The 21720-nt window shown below is 32.8% G+C and overlaps 5 protein-coding genes and 1 long non-coding RNA gene across 8 annotated transcripts; 5 read left to right on the top strand and 1 right to left on the bottom strand.

The window, feature by feature from the left end:
• Positions 1-689: 689 nt before the first annotated feature.
• Positions 690-3256, top strand: LOC107366880 (uncharacterized). The gene is made up of 4 exons (XR_001569775.3): positions 690-942; positions 1015-1277; positions 1345-1598; positions 2309-3256. It is a non-coding gene; the product is annotated as an uncharacterized LOC107366880 (long non-coding RNA).
• A 4920-nt stretch (positions 3257-8176) lies between these two features.
• Positions 8177-9452, top strand: Rpn11 (regulatory particle non-ATPase 11). Its single transcript, XM_015934455.2, has 3 exons — positions 8177-8331; positions 8445-8688; positions 8748-9452. Exons 1-3 carry the CDS (start codon positions 8284-8286, stop codon positions 9389-9391), a joined length of 936 nt encoding a protein of 311 aa, XP_015789941.1. The 5' UTR covers positions 8177-8283; the 3' UTR covers positions 9392-9452.
• Positions 9453-9732: 280 nt separating this feature from the next.
• On the bottom strand, positions 9733-11350 carry Miga (mitoguardin). Its single transcript, XM_015934454.3, has 2 exons — positions 10917-11350; positions 9733-10852 (listed from the first exon to the last, which is right to left on the bottom strand). Exons 1-2 carry the CDS (start codon positions 11100-11102, stop codon positions 9935-9937), a joined length of 1104 nt encoding a protein of 367 aa, XP_015789940.1. The 5' UTR covers positions 11103-11350; the 3' UTR covers positions 9733-9934.
• A 723-nt stretch (positions 11351-12073) lies between these two features.
• Positions 12074-13764, top strand: LOC107366870 (putative divalent cation/proton antiporter TMEM165). Its single transcript, XM_015934514.3, has 2 exons — positions 12074-12273; positions 12839-13764. The coding sequence occupies exon 2, from the start codon at positions 12845-12847 to the stop codon at positions 13643-13645; it is 801 nt and encodes a 266-aa protein (XP_015790000.1). The 5' UTR covers positions 12074-12273; positions 12839-12844; the 3' UTR covers positions 13646-13764.
• A 1022-nt stretch (positions 13765-14786) lies between these two features.
• LOC107366805 (syntaxin-12) lies at positions 14787-16537 on the top strand. The gene is made up of 5 exons (XM_015934443.3): positions 14787-14967; positions 15187-15256; positions 15323-15422; positions 15493-15939; positions 16005-16537. The coding sequence occupies exons 1-5, from the start codon at positions 14850-14852 to the stop codon at positions 16095-16097; spliced, it is 828 nt and encodes a 275-aa protein (XP_015789929.1). The 5' UTR covers positions 14787-14849; the 3' UTR covers positions 16098-16537.
• Positions 16538-16704: 167 nt separating this feature from the next.
• Positions 16705-21629, top strand: LOC107366804 (immunomodulatory peroxidase). Of its 3 annotated transcripts, XM_089268243.1 has the most exons (18): positions 16705-16799; positions 16885-16991; positions 17084-17168; positions 17251-17784; positions 18187-18438; positions 18519-18659; positions 18725-18854; positions 18917-19296; positions 19364-19549; positions 19684-19785; positions 19844-19957; positions 20051-20248; positions 20321-20454; positions 20517-20684; positions 20763-20965; positions 21037-21206; positions 21270-21375; positions 21454-21629. In XM_089268243.1, exons 1-18 carry the CDS (start codon positions 16748-16750, stop codon positions 21530-21532), a joined length of 3141 nt encoding a protein of 1046 aa, XP_089124369.1. In that variant the 5' UTR covers positions 16705-16747; the 3' UTR covers positions 21533-21629. The 3 variants fall into 3 exon arrangements, with proteins under 3 accessions (XP_089124369.1, XP_089124368.1, XP_015789927.2); XM_089268242.1 differs by having other exon boundaries at positions 16885-16984; positions 17083-17168; positions 17251-18438; XM_015934441.3 differs by having other exon boundaries at positions 17251-18438.
• Positions 21630-21720: the final 91 nt, after the last annotated feature.

Raw genomic sequence — 21720 nt, 5'->3', positions numbered from 1 at the left:
ATTTTTTTCAAGGCAAGTGATGCAAAAATAATCACAAAATGGCGAAAATAGGCTAACACATACTCAGTTAGAATTTTATCATCAGATTAATTCTCCTTTTCTGCCTAAATCTAATATCGGTTCATTAGTTTAATACATTTTGGATAAATGTCATAGTTTAGGTTCATCTACCATGACACTAACAATAGTGTAAAGTTGAATTAATCAGAAAATTTTCACTCTGCTAACTGATATAAGATGAATCAACTAATACCATAGTAATCAAGATTATTAAAGTATCACTAGGAGTTAGACAATTTTTGATTCCATTGATCTGAATATGTTATAATTGGTCAATAACTTGGTTAAAATGGATGAATAAAAGCTTTTGGACAGCTTGGAAGCTTTAAAATTCACTAATTGTGACTTTACAATCAACTAATTGAGCAAAAAGGTTCAAATTTTTGTTTAATGAATGATAGAATCATTGTCAGCTGTCTTTTTATATTAATTTAAAGCATTAAAGCTCAAATTGTGTTGAATAAACTCAAAAAATAAAGGTGAAACATTAAATTCATTGATAATAGTTTTGATTAAAAACTGAATTTTCAAAATTTTCATTCGTTTCCAATAGTAACCAAACCGGTGCAATTACTATAAGATCCCTTTTGTTGACATCAATTTTTCTGAACACTGTAGAGACATCTAACGATGAAAATGTGACTCAAGGTGTAAAACTAATTTTTGTCATTATTGTGATTAATTTAATTTGACTATGTTTCCAATTATTTAGATAATTTATTTTAAGTTTCTCATAAACAAGATACCAACAAGATTTATAATTGTGTAAACTTTCAATGATTGTGCTTGATATCAACGATTAAAGTGATTTACTGTTAACTCTTTGATTGATATTGGGTCTGATTCACGATATTAATAGCAAGATGCTGCTAACTTTTATTGGTAAGCAATAGTAAAGTGTAGCCTGTTCTTGTTTTCCTCATCAATTTTCTCATTTAAATTCATCATTTTCAGATTGATAAATAGTGAAGAGAAAATCTTGCAACTTTGGTGCACCACGTATTCAACATTGGTTTTATCCAAACATCGTTCTTTGTTTACAGCTGCCAACTTGTTGGATTTTAGAGTTTTTTCATAAGATAACTTCAGTTTACTATCAATAAGATACTTTCCTGATTCTCGCTAATGAATTTACAATTTAATCTTGCTATTCCCATTCAACTTAATGCTGTTACACTAGACTGGTTTTTGAACACTTAAACAGATGATCTTGAAAGGTAAGCTTATCAACCTTGTACAATTTTTTCAATTCAATAATTATACAATTTTATGGTTTATTTTTAGCTTAAAACCTCTGGACACTTGTTTCTAGCCTTTGGTATTGGCAACTTATTGAGGATATTGAGGACTTATTATCATCATTATGGAATAGGATTAATGCAATCTCAGCTGTTTCAACTCATCGTCACATGTAATTTTGGTAATAATGAATTCTATGGTCAAGTTTGCCTGAAAGATCATTGGTTCGACCTACTGACATCAAGATGACCTTTAAAATAAAACAAAAAACATGGAAGAACGAAAAAAGAGCGAGTAAAGTGAGATTAATTCCTTTCATTTAACTCTCAAATAATCATGTAAAAGTTGAATGATCTCAAATCAGCTTCAAATCAAGGATAGATTGGGATGAAATGATCATGTTGTTTTTTTCTTCTACTTGTCTGTTGTCTTTTGTTGCTTGTTTGACTTTTTTAATGATTGATCAAGATAGCAATTTGATTACAATTAGTAGCTTAATTATTGGCTCATTCAGGTAAATAGGTAACAGACAGAGAAAGAAAGACTGAACAAGTGCTAAACAAGAGAAGAAGAAAGAGAATAAGAGTCTCATTATGAGACTAGATCAAACCCGGAAGAAGTGTGTGCATACGAGATTGAACCCACTTTTACTTTTTCCAATTTACTTTCTTCTTTACTTTCTTTCCAACTCTCTTTCTCTCTCTCTCTCTCTTCAGCCTTTTAATTTAATTTAACCTTAACAACCCCCTTTCTGTATCATTTTTTCACGTAACAAACAAACAACACAAAAATTCAATATATTTTCGTCCTTACCTTTACTTTCAACTGATAGCAAAATTCATCTTTTCAAGTTGCTTCTCGCAATTGTATTAACACTTTTCATTGCTGCGAAATGCTTACTTTTCATCTCGATTTCTTGAATATTTTAGAGAAAAGCTGAAATATTTGAAATACTTCGAACAAAAGTTTATTTAAATTTCAAGCTAATATTTTTTATCTTTTTTTACAGATCTTGGAAGATTCGAAAATGTGGAATGAAAATATCAAACTAAAGAAAATCTTTTTGTTTCCTTGTAAAGTCAAAATGAATGAGACGAAAGCCACTTCTGATCAAAGTCGAGGTCAGATAAGTTGAATGACCGTTGGCTCGATGCCTTATAGCAGGTTAAATGGGGGATTAAAGCTGATTCCGAGGTGTTTCTATCTCACCATTAACCTTTCCAAAATACACTGATTCCAACTATTTGACACTTTATGCTGGTTGAGGTCACAAACCTAGGGATGGCTAACCTCTTTTAAACTTGGTTATAAGTTTTACTTTTATATCGATTCTTTAACCATCAACATCGAACTGGCTTTAATGACCAACTGACAGAAGAGAAGCAAGAAACTCGATTTATTATTTTTCCTTTTCGATAATGAAAGCAAACTGTCAGACCAATTGATTAGCTACTTTTTAATGAAAAACAACATTAAAAATCTAGCCTTAGGTATAATGTTAAGCTGTGAACACATTTTTATGTGTACAATAATGAAGAAGTAAAAAATGGTCTCAAAGTTCAACCGAACCTTCATTTACCTATTCAATGGTATTCAACGATGAATTTGAAATGACTTGGAACGATCGACTGAAAAAGAGTTAACAACAAAAAGCAAATGGAAACAAATTGATTTTTTCGCAACTCTTCCCAATTAGTAAACATTTCCAACTAGATATCTGGCTGGGACAGCAATCAACTAAACAAAGCAAGCTCAAGGAATCAACTGTAAGACAAGAGTTCACCTTTATCTCATCGAATCTTGATATTCAAAAAGAGAGGTAAAAATGACCGAAAAATAACCTTTAAAGTCACAATCAAAACACAATAATCAGTAAAGCTGTAATGAATACAATCAATCGCTGTAAAGTCAAATTTGATCAAAAAAAGGTAAGTAAATAAACTTGAATAAGATGAAAAATGTGCTCATGATTAGTGTTAAATCGATAGAATGAAAAAAATATAATGGAATACTAATGGTACAAACGATAAACGGGTTAAAATGAATCACGGCCAAGATGTTGAGCACTTTTGCTCTCATTATTATTTTGTTGGATCATTGAAACGTCACATTAACATTAAATTCGGACTTTAACTTCCGAGTTTTTGCATTTTCACCGTTAATTGTTGTTAACAATTTCATCTTTTAACCAGTCACCCGTTGAGTGATCCGGATTCAATACTGTCAGTTGAAGATGACTTTAATGAATCAATCTAAATTAAATTGAAGGGTTAACATGGTAAAAAAAAGGAAAGTTTGTCCTCTAAAATAAAGTCCCAAAATAAATGAGCAACAATTGATTGTTTACCAGGTTGTGATTTGTGGGTGAGTTTAACAATTTGATTTGTTTTCTTGTTGTGCCTTCACTTTCAATATACTGTTGTATCTAATTGTGACAATTGGTGTTGATTGTCATGATGATTCCAAAGATGGGTGAACCTTTTTTGCTTCTTTATGGCCTGATTAACTAAATATCAGTTTAAATCATAATAATAATAATAGCAATAAATGTAATTGTAATAATGTTAATCTTAAAATGTTGACTTGTTCCCTTTATTCAGGTCAAATTGTATCAACTATTATTATCATTATTGTACTGATACACAAAAACAGTGAACATCAACCAACTTGTGAAACGATTTTGTTGCTTTTTTTCGCATTTTTATATTTCACTTTCACCCTTTTGCCAACCCTTTACCTTTCATTTATATTTTTGCATAAATGATGATCGTGATTAAAGATAATTGTTTCAACAACAAGACATTCAATGATACACTACGTTAAGTGTTAACTGATTGTCGCATGAAAAATACTAGTTTAAGGGTAAAAATGAACAACCTTGATTGTTGAATTGAATTGCTCAAAATTGAACCTTTCAAGTCTATTGACTTTACATTTTTAATATCATCTATTGACTCATTGTCCATTGAAATTGGGTTATAATTAATAGATCACCGATAATCATTGATTAAGATCAAATATTGATGAATAAACTCAACAATTGACTTCAGTTGAAAATTAATTATAACCTTTTCTCATTGATTGTTTTGATGAAACATTGAGCTTCCGCAATAGACTTTCAATGTTGATTTTTGATGTAAAAGGTTGATATTGGGTTTGATAACCTTTTGTGATTTACTTAATTGTTTCATTAAGGTTTAATTTGAAATCGGACAAGATGAAAATGAAGATGAAAATGATGATAATGGGGATGAAGAGGAGGATGAAGTAGAGCAAAGGGGAAAATTAAGCATGAATTGAAAAGATGCTTCCTTAAGTTGTATTAAATTGTTGTTGTTTCATCGCTCTCATTGAGATGAAGATGATGATGTTGGTAGTGAGAGTGAGGTACATTCGGAGGTCAAAAAATCGTCGTTGAACACAAAAAGTAATGCTAACAAGTTAATTGAAAGGAGTTCAAAGTGAGAGTGAGAGTTAAATTAGGCTATTGGCACGACGAGTTCATTCACTTTTCAGCACAATTAAGGCCTCACTCTTTTAATGCCACTTTTACCTTTCAACTTGCCTTTAACACTTTCAATCCTCCAACCTTGACCAGATCAACAAATTAACAACTGTAAACTGTAATCAAAATGCAACAACATGAATAGCGAGTGAAAAACAAAACCTTTTTCACTGTTTATTTCATTGAGCTTTCATCTTTAAAACCTTTACCCAACCAAACATCACCATTAACCTTAAAGTTTGAAAATCCTTTACTCAGTTTATTTAATCATTATTTTGATTATTTGTTCAATAAATTGCTTTCCAATATCATTGTGACAAATTTTCAATAGATGATCATTTTAATGTCAATGAGGACAATTTTAGGTCAATAATCTTGCTCTGGTTTTTTTGGGTTCGCTTATAAATCTTATTTTAATTCAATAACTATCATGATGATGACCTGGGAATGATTGTTATGAAGGAAATGAATGAACAAAAAAGTGTAGGAGTTGAAGGCTCTTAATCTTTCTCTTTCTCTGTAAATTTATCTGAATCTGAATGAACCTTCAATTGGGTTCCTCAGTTATCTGTTTATCCATAAAGTTCATAGACCTTTATTCAGGTCAGACCTAGTTTTATTTCCCTTAAAACTCGAGCTTCTCTCATTCCCTTGGTGAACTCACATCATCAATCTCTCTCTTCTCTTTCTTTTTCACTTAAAATACTCCCTCACTTTCATGTACCTTATCTTCCTCTCTCTTTCTTTCTCTCTTTCTCTTCTTCTCTCTTCGGATGGAAAAAGAAAGAGGAAAAGAAAGAGAAAAAGAAAGGGAAAGTGGGTTACTTGCGTAATGACTTTGATATGAAAGATTCGTAACTATCAGGTCGATGACCTGATAGTCATGAGAGGATGTGAAGAGAGGGAAAAAGTAAGAGAAAAAGAAAGAAAGACTGTAGAGAGAGAAGAAAGATTATCTCAACACTTTCTCTTTGTTATTATTTCGATGGTTCATGTTATTTGAAATCATGTTTCACTTGGCAATAAAATGTAAGATCTGGCTCAAATGGATACCTTTGATTAGCAAGGTTGATTTGGCTGGTTTGATTGTTGATTGCCAGATTAAAATGACTAAAATTATACCTAAAATTGACAGCTGAAACTGGTAACTAATCTGATAAATAAACTGGTAATTGGAAATTGTTTCAACAGTTTTGGGTTTGATTGAAGATTTGGTGATTACGAAGGTCAAATTGGTAAATTAAACATTAGATGTAACCTGAAACATTACCTAAAATGTTACATGAATCATTACATAAAATTTTAACCAAAACATCTAGAAATTTCCTAAATATTGGTTGAAATGTTATTTAAACAGGCGAATAATCTGGTGAAGATTATTTCTTGAGTTAAACGATTTCAAGTTTTCTCTTTATTCTCGGTTATTCAATCAAAATGGTTACAATTACCCAAAAGTATAAATTGGTTTGTCATTGAAATATTGATTGAAATGGTTAACATTGTCTCGAAGGGCGATTGGGTTTGGGTTTGATTGTTTATTGGGTTGAAACAAAATGGCGATGATTAGTCCTATTTTTTGATCAAGACTTTTCATGTGACATTTTTGCAGGTGAAAAGAGAGGGTAGAAAGAAAGAGGAAAAGTAAGAGGAAAAGTAAGGAAGACATAATATGTCAATGTATTTACGAGGGAGGTAAAGAAAGAGAAAACCAGAGAAAGGAAAGAAAGGAAAGAAAGAGGTTGAGGTGTGACCGAGAGAAAGCGGAGAAAGAACCTTCTCTCATAGGTTATTGAACTCAGCAGTTCAGCATCAATATTTCTCTCTGCCTTTGGTTAGTTCCTAGTTTTTTTATGCTCTTCTTTTAGTTCCTAGTTTGTATTGAATCTAGCACTCTTGACACCATCTTCATCAATATTATTACAATTATCTTCATCATTCTTAGGAGGCTTTAAATTCAATCACAATTAGGAGGGTTGCAAGAGAAGCTTTGATATTAACAAGCAATTACTTGTCATAAGTCACTTTTAAGCTTGACTTTGTATCTTCACTGGGTCTCTATTGATTGGGTCTAACAAGGGTTCATAGGCTTGTAATGAAATGACATTTACCTGATTGTTTGAGGTTGATTTGGCCGAGGTAAATCCTTGGTCTGGCTTGATTTGATAGTTAGATTTGAGCAATAATCCGAAAAACACTGAAGTCTTGTAAGGCTCTTGATGAATGTTGATTTGATTTGAGAAGATGATGATTATTGGTTATCACAAGTGGCACAATCCTTTGATTTTTTAAGAGTATAATCCAGATTAGAAATTAATTTTGCGTTAAACGCGTTGAAATATAAAACAAAAACATTAGTTTTGATCGGAGAGAAGATTCAAAGGCACGATGATTTTGGAGGATAGTTGATCAACAACAACCTTTGATTTCATCAATATTTGTATAGATATTTGTCGATACAATGTTGGACTTAAAGATGGGTAAAATTACAATTTAATTTGGTCCGCATTTAATCACTTGTAACGCTGTTGAGTTAAGGTTGATGTTTAGGTTTAGGTTGGGTTTAGATTGATGTTGCTAATGTTTACAAAATAACATGGCTAACTGTAATTGTGAGTAGAGAAGATCAATCCAATTAATTAATTGTTGGTTAATTGTGAATAGGGCACAAAGTGGTTTATCAATGTTACAGTTTGTTGATGGTTAAGTATCATTCAGTTGTTTTCATGCTTCTCTGAATTAGACTAAACTTGCAATAAACTCGATTCCAACTTCAATTCATGCTAAAGCGACATCTATTAACATCCTTATAATCAGAAAATTTTACTTTTTTTACTTTTTATTTTCATTTGATCTCGATAACTTAATCAAGATGACAACAATTGCTGATTTAACGGTTGTTACCAACTTAAACGTAATTAAATAGTTTGCTACTGACAACTCTTTCAATCTATTGTTTTAAATCTAACCCAATTTAACTGCGAAACTCTATGATTGTGATTGAACATATGATCAATGACTTTAGTGACAAGGAATTAGTTAATCAATTCTGGATGATTTTGGTTTACTTCAGATTCTAGTTTTTTGTTGAATTTAATCTTGATGTTTATGAGACTAATTTAGATTGATATTATTCTTATTATTGTTAGATGTTCGATGTTTTGATATTTTGGAATTTTTTTGTCATTGAGATTTTGTTTAAAATTGATATGAATTGAGACAATTGATTTGCATTAATTTTGAGCTTTAATTGATTTATTTAATCGTATGAAAAGTTAATTGTTTTAGTTTATTTGAATTTCGTGTCGAAAGATGCCGCTCATTGACTAACGTCATGCTCAGTTGGGGGATTTAAACTGCTGACTAATTCTTATTTTTGGTTTTGAGTTAAATTTTCTTGCTATTTTATTGATTCAATTCTGTGGTTTAATTCTGTGGATTTACTTTTTCGATCAAAACTAATTATTATCCTTTAATTCAAAATGGAACGTTTATTAAGTCTCGGTGGTGGTCTCGGTAATTTAAGACAGGTAAGTTGACTTTTACTTTTCCTTTTCTTTGTATCCCATAGTTGATGTAAATAAATGTGTTTTTTAATTTTTTATTCATCTATTTATTTTGACATAATTATCAATGACTTTAGGGTGGTGGTGCTTCTGATGGACCTGTGGTTGACACTGCTGAACAAGTTTATATTTCATCTTTAGCTTTGCTAAAAATGTTAAAACATGGCAGAGCCGGTGTTCCAATGGAAGTTATGGGTTTGATGTTAGGAGAATTTGTCGATGATTATACTGTACGAGTCATTGATTGTTTTGCCATGCCTCAGAGTGGTACTGGTGTGAGTGTTGAAGCTGTTGATCCTGTCTTTCAAGCTAAAATGTTAGGTAAGTCGGTATCAAAATTATGTATTTTACTTCATCTAATGAACCTTTTTGGCTTTCAGATATGCTTAAGCAAACAGGCCGTCCAGAAATGGTTGTTGGCTGGTATCACTCTCACCCGGGATTCGGGTGTTGGCTTTCTGGTGTCGATATTAATACACAGCAAAGTTTTGAGGCCCTTTCCGAACGAGCTGTTGCCGTTGTAGTTGATCCTATTCAAAGTGTCAAAGGCAAAGTTGTTATTGATGCTTTCCGCCTTATCAATGCAAACATGATGGTCTTGGGACAGGAACCTAGACAGACAACTTCCAACTTAGGTCATCTTAACAAACCATCAATTCAAGCTCTTATCCATGGACTTAATCGTCATTATTACTCCATTTCTATAAACTATCGTAAAAATGAGTTGGAACAAAAGATGCTCTCAAACCTTCATAAGAAAAGCTGGATCGATGGCTTGTCTTTACGAGATTACAATGAACATTGTTCTTTAAATGAGAAAACTGCTAAAGATATGGTCAACCTCGCCAAAGCATATAACAAAGCAGTAGAGGAAGAAGATAAATTAACTCCTGAGCAATTAGTGATTAAAAATGTGGGTAAACAGGATCCTAAACGTCATCTCGAAGAGAATGTTGATGGCCTTATGAATAGCAACATTGTACAATGTTTGGGAGCTATGATTTCCAATTCGGTTTTCAAATAATTTCAATAAAAACAATCTTATCCAATCTTAACAAAAGAATATGGGTTAAATTTAGACATGATTCTCGTGCCTAACAATGCTTCTTGTTTAGTAATTTCATCTTCAAACTTTGGTTTCTCAGCATTTGACATGATTCCGCTCTTGAAGCTACACTCGAGTGACAAAAAGATATCAAATAATTGTTCAAGTCACGCAACAAGTATCAAGCTCATTTTCCCGGAAACAACTGATTTATTAGAAGCCTCTTCAAATCAAATGATCTTGTTCATGCTTTTCATAAGACCAATCGACACCCATTGAATAGTGCATACAGATGTAAGAAATAAGTCAGAAAAACATGGTTTAAAAAATCAAAAATTTAATGAGAACTACTTTAATATCTTATGTGCATCTTTATTGATTAAACGACAACCAATGTCAAAACAGTTTGAATAAACTTTCTATGAAAAAAAGCTATAAATTTATGAAAACCAGGAAAACAAAGGATTTCTTTGTGACAATCAAACTTCTGCTTGGAACATGAATTACAACAATAATTTAAATCTAATCGATCAATTGATCTTTGAGTTGCTCATAATATTCATTTGTAATTCTCAAAATATCACAACTGAGATCTTTCAAATTTGTATATCGAACACAATCAAAGTTGAAATAGTCCTTAACTGCGTTTAACAGTGTCGTCTTGATGAGAGTACACTTGAAATTCAAATTTTGATCACTACCAAGAAATCCCCAAATCAGAACGGGAAGAATGTAATCTAGAATGTTGTAGAAATTGGCAAAAAAGCCCTTCTCATACATCAATTTGGCTCTTTTCATTTTAAGTAAAGTCATCACAGCAGTTCTTAACGCAGTTTCTCGGAAGCTGCAGGACATCCAAGAATTTTGAGCCACACTGATAATTGTAGATGGTGGATCTTCCAAGTCATCAAACGAATCCAAAATGATGTAGTCCAAAACAATATCATAAAAAGAAAGACAAGGTATACCTCGAGCTTCCAATTCATGGCGAATGTCTTCATGGTTATTGACGTCTGACACATAATCTATTAAACTATCGTACGCTTTCATACAGTCAGAAATATCGTAAGAACGTCCAATCGATAACATTTCTAAAATATCTCTACCAATGTTAACAAAATGATTTCTATTTGTGTCATTATCTAGAATAGCAGCAAAAGCCAATCGAAGGCAGTGTACTTTTGCAATAAACTCGGCATTGCTTGAGCACCCCAATTGCGTGCATCGGATCACTCGGGGAGGTTGAATTGATTTGAGATTATCCTGTGCTTCAGTGAACAGACGATAAAATGAGACAGAATCATCAGCATCAAAATAGGCCGATGGATAAGTTGCTGATGAACAAAAAGTGTTTGTCGGTGAAGGGGATCTAAGGGTTGCAGCATCGTTCTCATCATCCCCATTAGCTTCAGGAAAACCATTTAGTAAATCAAGTGAAAGCTAGAAATCAAAATATAGGTTTAATTAGTAATAATGTAATAAAATGCGTATTATAAACACTAACCTTTGGTTCATTGGCTGGAATAGTCTGAGTTTCTTTACTCTCTCTGGTAGTGATGGTTAATGGTTCGACTAAATGAGCGACCTCCTCTTCAGTTTCTTTACTTAAAATGTAAAGTGTTATCGATGAAGCTGCGATACCAAAGGCTAAACCAAGGGCAAATGTTAATGGGCGATCAAGTTGATCCATAATCAGTATTTAGGTAAATTATAAAGGTGAGATAGGCGTCATGTCGAGAAGCAATCCATTCGAGAAAAATATACACTCACTTTCTTAATGTTTACATTCAAAGGGTTCACTGATGATAATAATAAACTATGAACGAAATGACCTCCGTAAAATATTTACATAATTATTAAAATAGATAAGAGTCAGTCCTTAATCACGGAGAGAAAATAAAGATAAAAAGGAAATTAAATATCAGCAATTCAAATCAAACTAGACACTGAAATAACAACGTGCGGTTAACATTAGGTAACATCAAACAAATAGACTGGCAACAAAAGAAGCGCCAAATTTTATCTTTCAAATTGACTCGAGGTTTAAATATTTATGATCTATTTAAAGTAAAGACTCAAATCCAAATTAAATTTAATTGGTTTGGAAAAATCTAGTTGTTCAATTAATTAGAATTGTTGCTCAAGCAGCCAAAGATTGAAGGATATATCGAATTGAACTAAACATTACCATTTCAAATGCCTTAACCTTCTGATGCATATAATTTTCATAAATTGTTATTTCATCTTAATTAGTCGTTAATTCAATAACTTGAACGTATTTGAAAGATTAGCAAATATCAATTGAACAAACGAGAAAACAATTTCTCTATTAATTACCTTTGAAATGTTTATTATCAATATTTTAAACCAATTTCGCCTAATTACGACCAATACTCAACTCGATAACTTACTTGCCGTTTAAAACAAAGAAACAATTAACCAGCTTTCTTATCAATCAAATATTAACTGCAAGTATTGGTTGACATATTGACACGGTTCAATTACCCTTTCTTGATCAATTTAAGTTATTATTTGATTCCCACTTCTCAGGTGATGATATTTTAAAAATTAAAAACATTTTGACAACTTGGTGGCAGCAGAATCGACACTCGTTAATCAGCTGCTGATTTTCCTTACAACACTCGAGTTGTCATAATCCGCAAACTGCTTTAGCTGTGATTTACTCAATTCATTTGTGTGTCAAATATAAATATCTATTCAACATTCAACAGAACATGTTTAATTCATATTTACAATTGTTACGTACTCTGTGATCTTTAATTGTAACATATTTTTCCTAGTTCCACTCATCACATAGTCAACGTTGAAGAAATCAACTGAATGTTATTCACCGGTTACAGGTAAAAGATGCAACAAGATACACTTTCATACACCTTTAAATTAATATTCTTTCGCTCTCATTTTTAGTTAGCTTTTCCATTTGTTAAATATTTAGATTTGCTTCGTTCTCTTCGAAATATTGTACTGTTCCACATGTTTATTCCATTAAATTACTTATTCAGTGATTAATATATTCAAGAAGTATTATCTGGTAAAAAAACCTTGAAAAGTATATTGCCAACTGGAATCTTTCTTTTTTGTTCTGACAATCAAAATCTATCCGCTTCTTTTGTCAATTTTAATAATTGAGTGACAAAAAGAGCTTTTCATTCATTTTCATTTACTGAGTTTGATATCCAGAGATAAAATCAACTGAATATTTGATAGCCTCTATGCAGGACTTTGTATGTAATCTTTATTGTTTGTCCATAATCAATATCATTGAATACTTTTACTAATCTTCTTTATCCTTTTTGCTTTTTTCTCTAATTTTTCTAATCAGTTACTACTCCTGGTAACGTTCTTAATTTGATTGATATTTTTTGGCCCTTTTTAATGTGTTGTCTTTATTTTAATTTTTATTAGGTAACAATGAGTGAGGATGTTACGGCCCCTGAGGGCCTGTCAGCTATCTATGAGCATAAATTCATCCATGGCTTTATCGCCTCCTTTTCGGTTATCATTGTCTCAGAATTGGGAGACAAGACGTTCTTCATTGCTGCAATCATGGCTATGAGACATAACCGTTGGACTGTATTTATGTCTGCTTTAAGTGCATTAATCTTGATGACTGTTTTATCTGTTTTTGTTGGAGTTGCCACTGCAATATTTAGCCAAGATTTGGTCCATTATGTTTCAATTTTTTTATTTCTTGTCTTTGGTATTAAAATGTTAAAAGATGGATACACAATGACTGATGAAGAGGCCAAAGAAGAATACGAAGAGGTCCAAAAATCGTTACAAGAAAAAGAAACTGGTGTAACTAGTGCCAATGGGACAATATTAACTGGTTCTAATAAAATTGATCAGAAAATTATAAATACTACGGAAGATCCAGAGACGGGTGTACTGCGAACAATAAGTTCAGTTCCATTAACAACACGTTTGAAACGTAAATTAATGCACATAGTGTCTCTAGTTTTCATCGAAACCTTCACCATGACCCTTGTTGCCGAATTAGGAGATAGATCACAGATTACAACAATTATTCTGGCTGCCAAAGAGTCTACAACTGGAGTAACACTTGGGGCCATTTTAGGTCATGCTATTTGTACAGGAATTGCAGTTGTGGGTGGTCGACTTGTAGCTACCTGGATATCTGTTCGCACTGTAACTTTAATCGGTGGCTTTATTTTCATTGTATTTGCTTTTACCTCGTTATATCTTGGGTGATTAATGTTATAAATTATTTATTAACTAGTTTTACAAAAAATACAGTATTCTGTTTTCAACTACCGTTTACAATTTCACTCAATAAAAATCACTAATAAGGTGATCCTAATCAATTTTAACCTACTCGAAACTATTTTATTTCTGATTTTTCAGCATTCACTTTTGCTGTTCTCGTCTGCATTAATTATCCACTTAATTAATATTACATGTTATTATTCAAATTATGCTTTTTCTTTCCCTTTTCACATTCAATTACCAACTTTGGTGAATTAATTCCGTTCAAGCTAATGAACAAGAGCAAACCAATCTCATGATATTAAGTGATGAGCTCAGTAAACTACTATCTAATCAATAAGCACTGATTATTGAAAAATAAATCATCTTGAGAAAAGATGAGTTTTTATAATTACATGAAGTGTTGAAAACTGAGATAACTCAGAATTAAAGTGGTGATTGACCGGAAAATTTTGCACCAAAGCTGTACAAATACATGTGTATACAGCCAATTTACATCGAAAAGATACAATTAACTAGCTCTTCAATATGGTTTAACTATAATTTTTGCTATTAACTTTTGTAATCCTAAGTACAATTAAAAACAATCTCTTATTAAAAGGTAAAAGACAAGAAATCTAAATTAACTTCAGTTTTAGGCGAAATAAATAATCCAGACTTTGATAGTCTTTCAAGAATCGTTTCTTCGTCGTTATGTCATTTGAATTTATTTTCAGAATAAATTTTAGGTTTTTAAATGTAAATTAATTTTAAATCATATTTTAAACTATTGCTTTATTTCCAGTGATCAAAATTGGCTCCTTCCTGTCTTTCCTGATAATACTATTGAACAATATGATATTTTGCGTATCATTCATAAAATGTTCATTCATAAAATTTTAAAACATTTTATCAATAAAATACCAAAATTGTTTTGATTGATACCGGTTTTGATCAAAATTTAGAATTGGAACTTATTTGAGCAATAAATTTTAAATTGAATGAAAAAAATTCAAGAAAAATTAGCCTCGAAATCGTTGAAATAAATATTTTATTGAAGGAATTGAGATTTTGAAAATCCCGCGATACATTTAAAAGACGATGACAGCAAACTCTAATATTTTTTTTTGTAGCATCAAGTCATTTCTCAAACTGTTTGGTTGGTGTTAATTTTTATCTCCTATCCTTATTAATTAATTGTTATTCAATCATGAGTTTCTCTAATCCTTATGCTGGCTATCAAAATGCCCCCGGAGGTGATACAGCTCATGAATATAATCGTCTTTCCAATACTGTTAGTTCTAACGTCCAGAAGATCTCTCAAAATGGTAAATCAATGATTTTGTTATCATTCCTCTTTCCTTTCTCTCTCTTTCTCTTTCTTCCTTCTCTTTCTTTTTCTGTTGGTAATGTCGGAAGGGCGTTTTATGGGACACTTAAGAAAACTTAGGCCCTTGCTTTTTCACTTCTATGTTTAACCCATATTACGGGTACTTTAACTTAAAATGATTATACCCACCTAACATATACTATTTCATCTTTTTCAGTCAATTCAATGCAAAGAATGGTCAATCAACTGGGAACACCATCAGATTCAGAAAATTTGCGTGATCAATTGTGAGTCTTAGCTAATCGGTTGATTGGGTGTACAATATACTAATTTTGGCACTTTCTTTTTCTCAGGCAACAGATCCAACACTATACAAATCAACTTGCACGTGAAACAAATAATAGCATCAAAGAACTTTCAGCCATTCCACAACCGCAAAGTATTTCTGAGCAGGTATAATCTAAAATAAGTCGGCACATTCCATGCTACATTGCTCACTTTTCTTACTTTTTTGCATTTTCAGAGGCAAAGGCGAATGCTCAAAGAACGTTTAACCAATGATTTTTCTGATGTGCTGAAAAATTTCCAAGTTATTCAACGAACAGCAGTTCAAAAACAAAAGGAAAGTGTACACCGAGCTCGAGCAAACTCTGGCCTTAAAACTGGACCTTTTGAAGAAGCTAGTCAAAATCAGAATCTAATCGACCTTGCGAGCCCTGGATCCGTTGGTCAAATTCAGAGTGTTATCCAAATGGAGGAAGAAGTTGATTTGGAGACTATGCGAGAAAGAGAACAAGCAATCAGAAAATTAGAAAGTGACATTCTCGGTGTCAACCAAATATTTAAGGACCTGGCAACTCTTGTTCATGAGCAGGGTGAAGTGTTGGACAGTATTGAGGCAAACGTTGAAAATGCTACCTCTCATATTGAAGAGGGTGTACAACAAATTGTAAAGGCAAGGGAGTATCAGGTATGTGATAATATTGTCAAATTATTGAAAATGATTTAACTCTTGTTTTTTATATTTTTCTATAGACTAAAGCTCGCCGGAAAAAGTTGCTGATAATCTTAATCCTAGCGATAGTTCTTGTGATTTTCATAACCATCATTTGGACATCATTGAAGTGAACCCACGGACACAGATTTGTTTCAGCTTCACTTTATTGTTTCACTTATTATTGCTATTATTATATATTATTATTTGTTTCTTTCTTTTTTCATCTGGATAAAGAAAAAGAAGATATCTCATTGGTGCTCAGAGAGAGAAAGAAAAGATAATGAATATTCCCCATTCGAAGTTATCTGTAAAATTTGTATGAGATTCCATGAGATTTTAAATTTTATAAATTAACTTTAAAAATGAGTGAGTGAGATAGAGAGACCGATAGAGTTTCGACAAGTCAAAAAGACTTCAAAAGCTCATCAACGTCTAATTCATCTCTTTGAGCAAAATTTGCTCTTTTAAATCACAATATCATTATGTATTGAATCCTCCTTTTCCCGAGCTGCTAAATTGTTCAATAAAAAAGCAAGAATTACACAAATCAATAAAAATGGTATAAACAATAGGCTTCGTTTCCTTTCTTCTGTGAGCTTATCACGACAATTTTATGGCAAATCAGCTAAAAGTTCATCCGTTCAGTTGTAATTCATGTTCCGGTTGTGACATCCTTTTATCTTAATTGTAAACTGAATTAACTAGTTATTTAATCTTAGTTGATATTCATAGTTAGCTGATAGCTTCGTGTCAGATCGCAATTCAATTGCTTTGAAAAAGTATGATTATCTTTATTATTTTCCTTGGACTTTATGGTTCAAGTTTATCTTATGGTAAGCTCTTGACGATAGATCTTTAATAAATATAAACTTACATTTGTGACAGTCAAATTGAATCGCCTTTCAAATTGTCTTTTAGATCCAATTGACGCTTTTGGATTCATAGGACCGGATATATCAGCTCAGGGCCAAAGTTGTCAGTTTTTCAAAAATGGCCAGTTCTATCGTGGACCGTGTCAAACTCAGGTTAGTTTCAAGTTGTCACATGTTTGATTGTGATTAGTTAATAAAAAATAGTCGAGCTGACTTTAGTTTATTGATTCATTGTAAATTGCCAGAATAAACCCGATTTTAGTTATGGACAAGTTGGGCCCTTTGGAAATGGATATCAACCTGGACCTGTTCGAAAACCTCCCGTTAAAAGTAATTTTTAAATTTACATTGAACTTTTCTATGTTTAATATTTGTGTTCTATTCTTTTATTCGCGTAACTGGAATCTCTCAGGAGGAGGTGGATCGATTTCTTATCCCAGTGAACACGGTGGATATGAGAAAGTAGATCCAGAGTATGGAAGTGACATTAAACCAAGTTATGGTGAAGAGCCAAACTTTGGAAACAAACCAGGTTACGGTGGAGTGAGACCTGGAGGATTAAGACCAAGTGGAGGGTTTGGTTTTCCACAACCAGGTAATCGTCCACACCAAATTAAACCTGGTTCAAATTCAGGTTATGGAGGAGGAAATTATGGTAAACCCGGTGGATTTGGACAAGGCGAAGGTAATGGTTATGGAGGAATTAAGCCTGAACATGGCTTCGGTCACAACAAAAAGCCTCAACCTAAACCAGAAACTTTACCCGGTGGATTTGAGAAGCCTTTTGGTGGAGGTGAAGGTGGTTACGGTCGACCCGATGGATTTTCTAAACCTGGTAATGGTGAATATGGCCAACCTGATTTTGGTCAAAATAAAAAACCTCATCCAGGTTTTGGTAAACCAGGCATATTGCCGGGTGGTTTTAATAAACCAAATGGCGGTGAAGGTGGATATGGTCAACCTGATTCCGGTTACAACAAGAAACCGCAACCAGACTTCGGTAAACCAGAAATTTTACCTGGTGGATTTGAGAAGCCCGATGGAAATGGTTATGGCCAACCTGGCGAATTTGGTCTAAAGCCACAGCCAGGGTTTAAACCCGGTGGAAATGGTTACGGACAATCTGGTTTCGGTCACAACAAAAAGCCTCAACCTAAACCAGGAATATCACCAGGTGAATTTGAGAAGCCTTTCGGTGGAGGTGATGGTGGCTACGGTCGACCCGATGGATTTTCCAAACCTGGTAATGGTGGATATGGTCAACCTGATTTCGGACATAACAAAAAACCAGGTTTTGGTAAACCAGGCATATTGCCGGGTGGATTTAATAAACCAAATGGTGGTGAAGGTGGCTATGGTCAGCCTGGTTTTGAAAAACCTGGCTTTGGAAAGCCTAATCGAGGTGATGGTTACAATCAAATCCCATCGAAACCTTGTTCAACTAATGATGGACTACAGGGATTTTGTGCACCTTTAGCTACATGTTTCTATCAATTCGATGATTTAAATGATTTACAAGAAAATCTCTGTGAAAAAGTTTCAAAGTTACCCACTGTGTGTTGTCCAGTTGAAGGACACCGAGAAAGCAAAATAAGAAAAAGTAAGTTGAAAGTGTACCAAATGTTTATACAGTTATACTTAATTTCACCAATGATATACTATCATGTAATCTCCCAATAGTTCCCATAAAAATACCAAAAGAACATCATTACAAAGCTGAAATACCACCAATAAGTATAGATGATATTGAAAATGCAGCTCGTGAAAGCAAAAAGATTGTGCAAAATAATTTAGAACTAGAAGTTCAACTCGTTCGAAAAGGTAATTACTATCAATAGTAAAAAAGAACCATCGAAGTTACTATCTACTCTGATTAATATACACAGGATTCATTCAAACACCCAACTCTATGGAGTCTTACCATCAAGCCTTTTTTGGCGGACCTGATCCATTGACTCGAAAAACAACTAAAGATGGTTTAATTGCATTGGAAACGACAATTCAACTCGCTAAGAAGTAAATTGTAATTTTTAATACAAAATTCACTCTAACTCGATTTTTTCCTTAATTTTGTACAGATTCGGTTTGAACAAATATGAAGCTCGAGATGGTTTACAACAATACTCTTTGTATGATACTTCAATTCGAGATAATTGTCCCAAAGAACCTCACTGTGTACGTGATAAATATCGAACAATAGATGGATCTTGTAATAATTTGGAGCATCCACTTTGGGGGAAATCTCACACCTCGTTTATTAGAATAGCTCCACCTGATTATTCTGATGGATTGAATGAATTACGAAAAGCTTCTGATGGTTCCAATTTACCAGGCGCCCGTATTGTATCATCTACTTTGGCTACCGATGTTGATATTCCTGATGTTAAATTTTCTTTGCTTGTCATGCAATGGGGACAATTTATTGACCATGATTTGACATTGACTGCCTCAACCAGAAGTAAATATACTCCATTAATTAAATCACTTTCATTTAATAACTAATTTACTCTATTTTCATAATTTAGTTGATTCTGACCGAGGAGAAGGAATTATATGTTGTCGTGAAGAGTTCGCTCGTAATCCCAGCATTCGACACCCAGCATGTAGACCAATTTCGCTACCTCATGATGACCCATTCTTCTCAAAATTTGACCACCACTGTACAAATTTCGTGAGAAATTCCCCTTCGCCAAGACCTGGATGTTTCCTGGGTAAAGACAGTTCCAATCAATTCTGTAAAACAATTTTGTTGAAATTTTTTCCTTCAAATATCAGCATAATTGTTATTTTCAATGTAACCATGATTTGATTGTTCTAATAAGTGATTTATATTTTCAAATTTAAGGTCCTCGTGAACAAAGCAACACTTTAACTCATTATATTGATGGATCAATGGTTTATGGATCAACTGTAGATCGAGCTGCTCATTTAAGAGCATTTGTTAAAGGTAAATCAACTCATATTGTTGTTTAAATATTTTTAACACAAAATTTACTTTTTCTTAGGTAAATTGAAAAATACAATCATAAACGGAGTCGAATACCTTCCATTTGACGCACAAAATCGATCAGATGAATGTGCTATTCCAGCTCATCGACAGTTACAATGTTTTGTCGGAGGTATGTATACTAATTGATTGAACATCCAATGAAACCTTGAATATTAGGGTAAATTCATGCATACTAATTAGTCATTTCAAATTTAATCATAAGGTGATGTACGAGTTAACGAACAAACCGGTTTAACCACTCTGCACATGTTATTTTTACGTGAGCATAATCGACTTGCTGACAAATTATCTTACCTCAATCCATCCTGGAATGATGAAACCATTTATCAAGAAGCTAGACGAATCCTTGCCGCTGTAATTCAACATATAACTTACAATGAATGGATGCCGTTGATAATTGGTAATCAAAAGTCAACACTTAAAATTGCACATTTCTGTATCATTTGACTAATACTTAGTTCACTCAATTTAGGAAGACGAGTCATGAAGGAGTTTAATTTAATGCTTAAACCATCTGGTTATAGTTTTGATTACGATCCTCATCTCAATGGTGGCATATTGAACTCCTTTGCAACAGCAGCTTATCGTTTCCACACTTTGATTCAAGTAGATATTCAAATACAACAAACTGATTGTCTTTTAATTGTTATTTTTATTTCCTTTTCTAGGGTGTCTTCAAACTAATGAACAATCATGGTAAAATTACGAATAAACTGTTGCTCCGTAATTTATTCAACAATCCAGAATCGATTTATCAGAAAGGAGCTTTCGATGAATATTTAAATTGTTTGACTGGTCAACCAACGCAAACATTTGACCAATTTTTCTCTCAAGAAGTAAATTAAGAAAAGCAATTTTAAACATTTTTTCCTTTTCTAATCAATTTTGTTTATTTCTTTAACAATCAAAATTAGCTGACCAATCATCTATTTCAAGAACATGATCGAGAATTTGGAATGGATTTGATTTCCTTGAATATTCAACGAGGTCGTGATCATGGTTTACCTGGTTACAATGAATTCCGCAAAGCCTGTGGATTACCTCCAATCCGTTCATTCCAAGAACTGTCTGTTGTAATGAGACAAGGATCAGCCGAAAGAATGTCCAAAATTTACAAGTACGATTCATTGATATTCATTTCGATGCAAAATAACCAAACTTTAATTTCAATTTCATTGAAATATACAGATCAGTGGACGATATTGATTTGTTCATTGCTGGTAATCATGAAAAGGCTTTACCAGGAGCCGTGGTTGGACCAACATTTTCCTGTATTTTGGCTGAGCAAGCTAGACGATCCAAACTTGGTGACAGATTTTGGTATGAAAATGGAGATATGATTCACTCATTTAACAAAGGTACAATCAAGTTGACCAAGTTTTTAGATTGATTCAAATAATGACATTTTTTCCATGTTTCAGAGCAATTGGATGAAATACGAAAATCAAGTTTAGCTGCAATCATTTGTGCCAATGCCGATAATATTGAAGCTATGCAGCCATTGGCTTTATTACAACCATTTGCGAAGTAAGTATCAAATCAATTAAATTATTGAATTAACCAAGTCATTCTAATAATAATAAATGATAATTTTTCTTGCTGTAGTAATCCAAAGGTTCCATGTAATGTAATACCGCAAATCAACTTGGAGTATTGGACAAATGAGAAGCTTTACCGAGGTTAATCACAATACTGGACTTGATCATCCACCGCAATCTATTATTATTTTGTCGATGTGATTGAATTAAAGATACGAATAAATTATACTCTTTATTTGACAATCTCTTCAAATTACTTAGCAACATTTCCAAACATGGCAGCTGATGAATTTAAATTCATGATTGAGTTCAAGTCTCAATGTTTGTTTTGACA

This window comes from Tetranychus urticae, chromosome 2, assembly GCF_039701765.1.
Source record: "Tetranychus urticae isolate SD_2017Ah chromosome 2, NJAU_TeUrti_SD_1.0, whole genome shotgun sequence".
NCBI lineage: Eukaryota > Metazoa > Arthropoda > Arachnida > Trombidiformes > Tetranychidae > Tetranychus > Tetranychus urticae.
The sequence above is the reverse complement of the archived record's forward strand: the minus strand, read 5'-3'. Positions and strand labels throughout refer to the sequence as shown.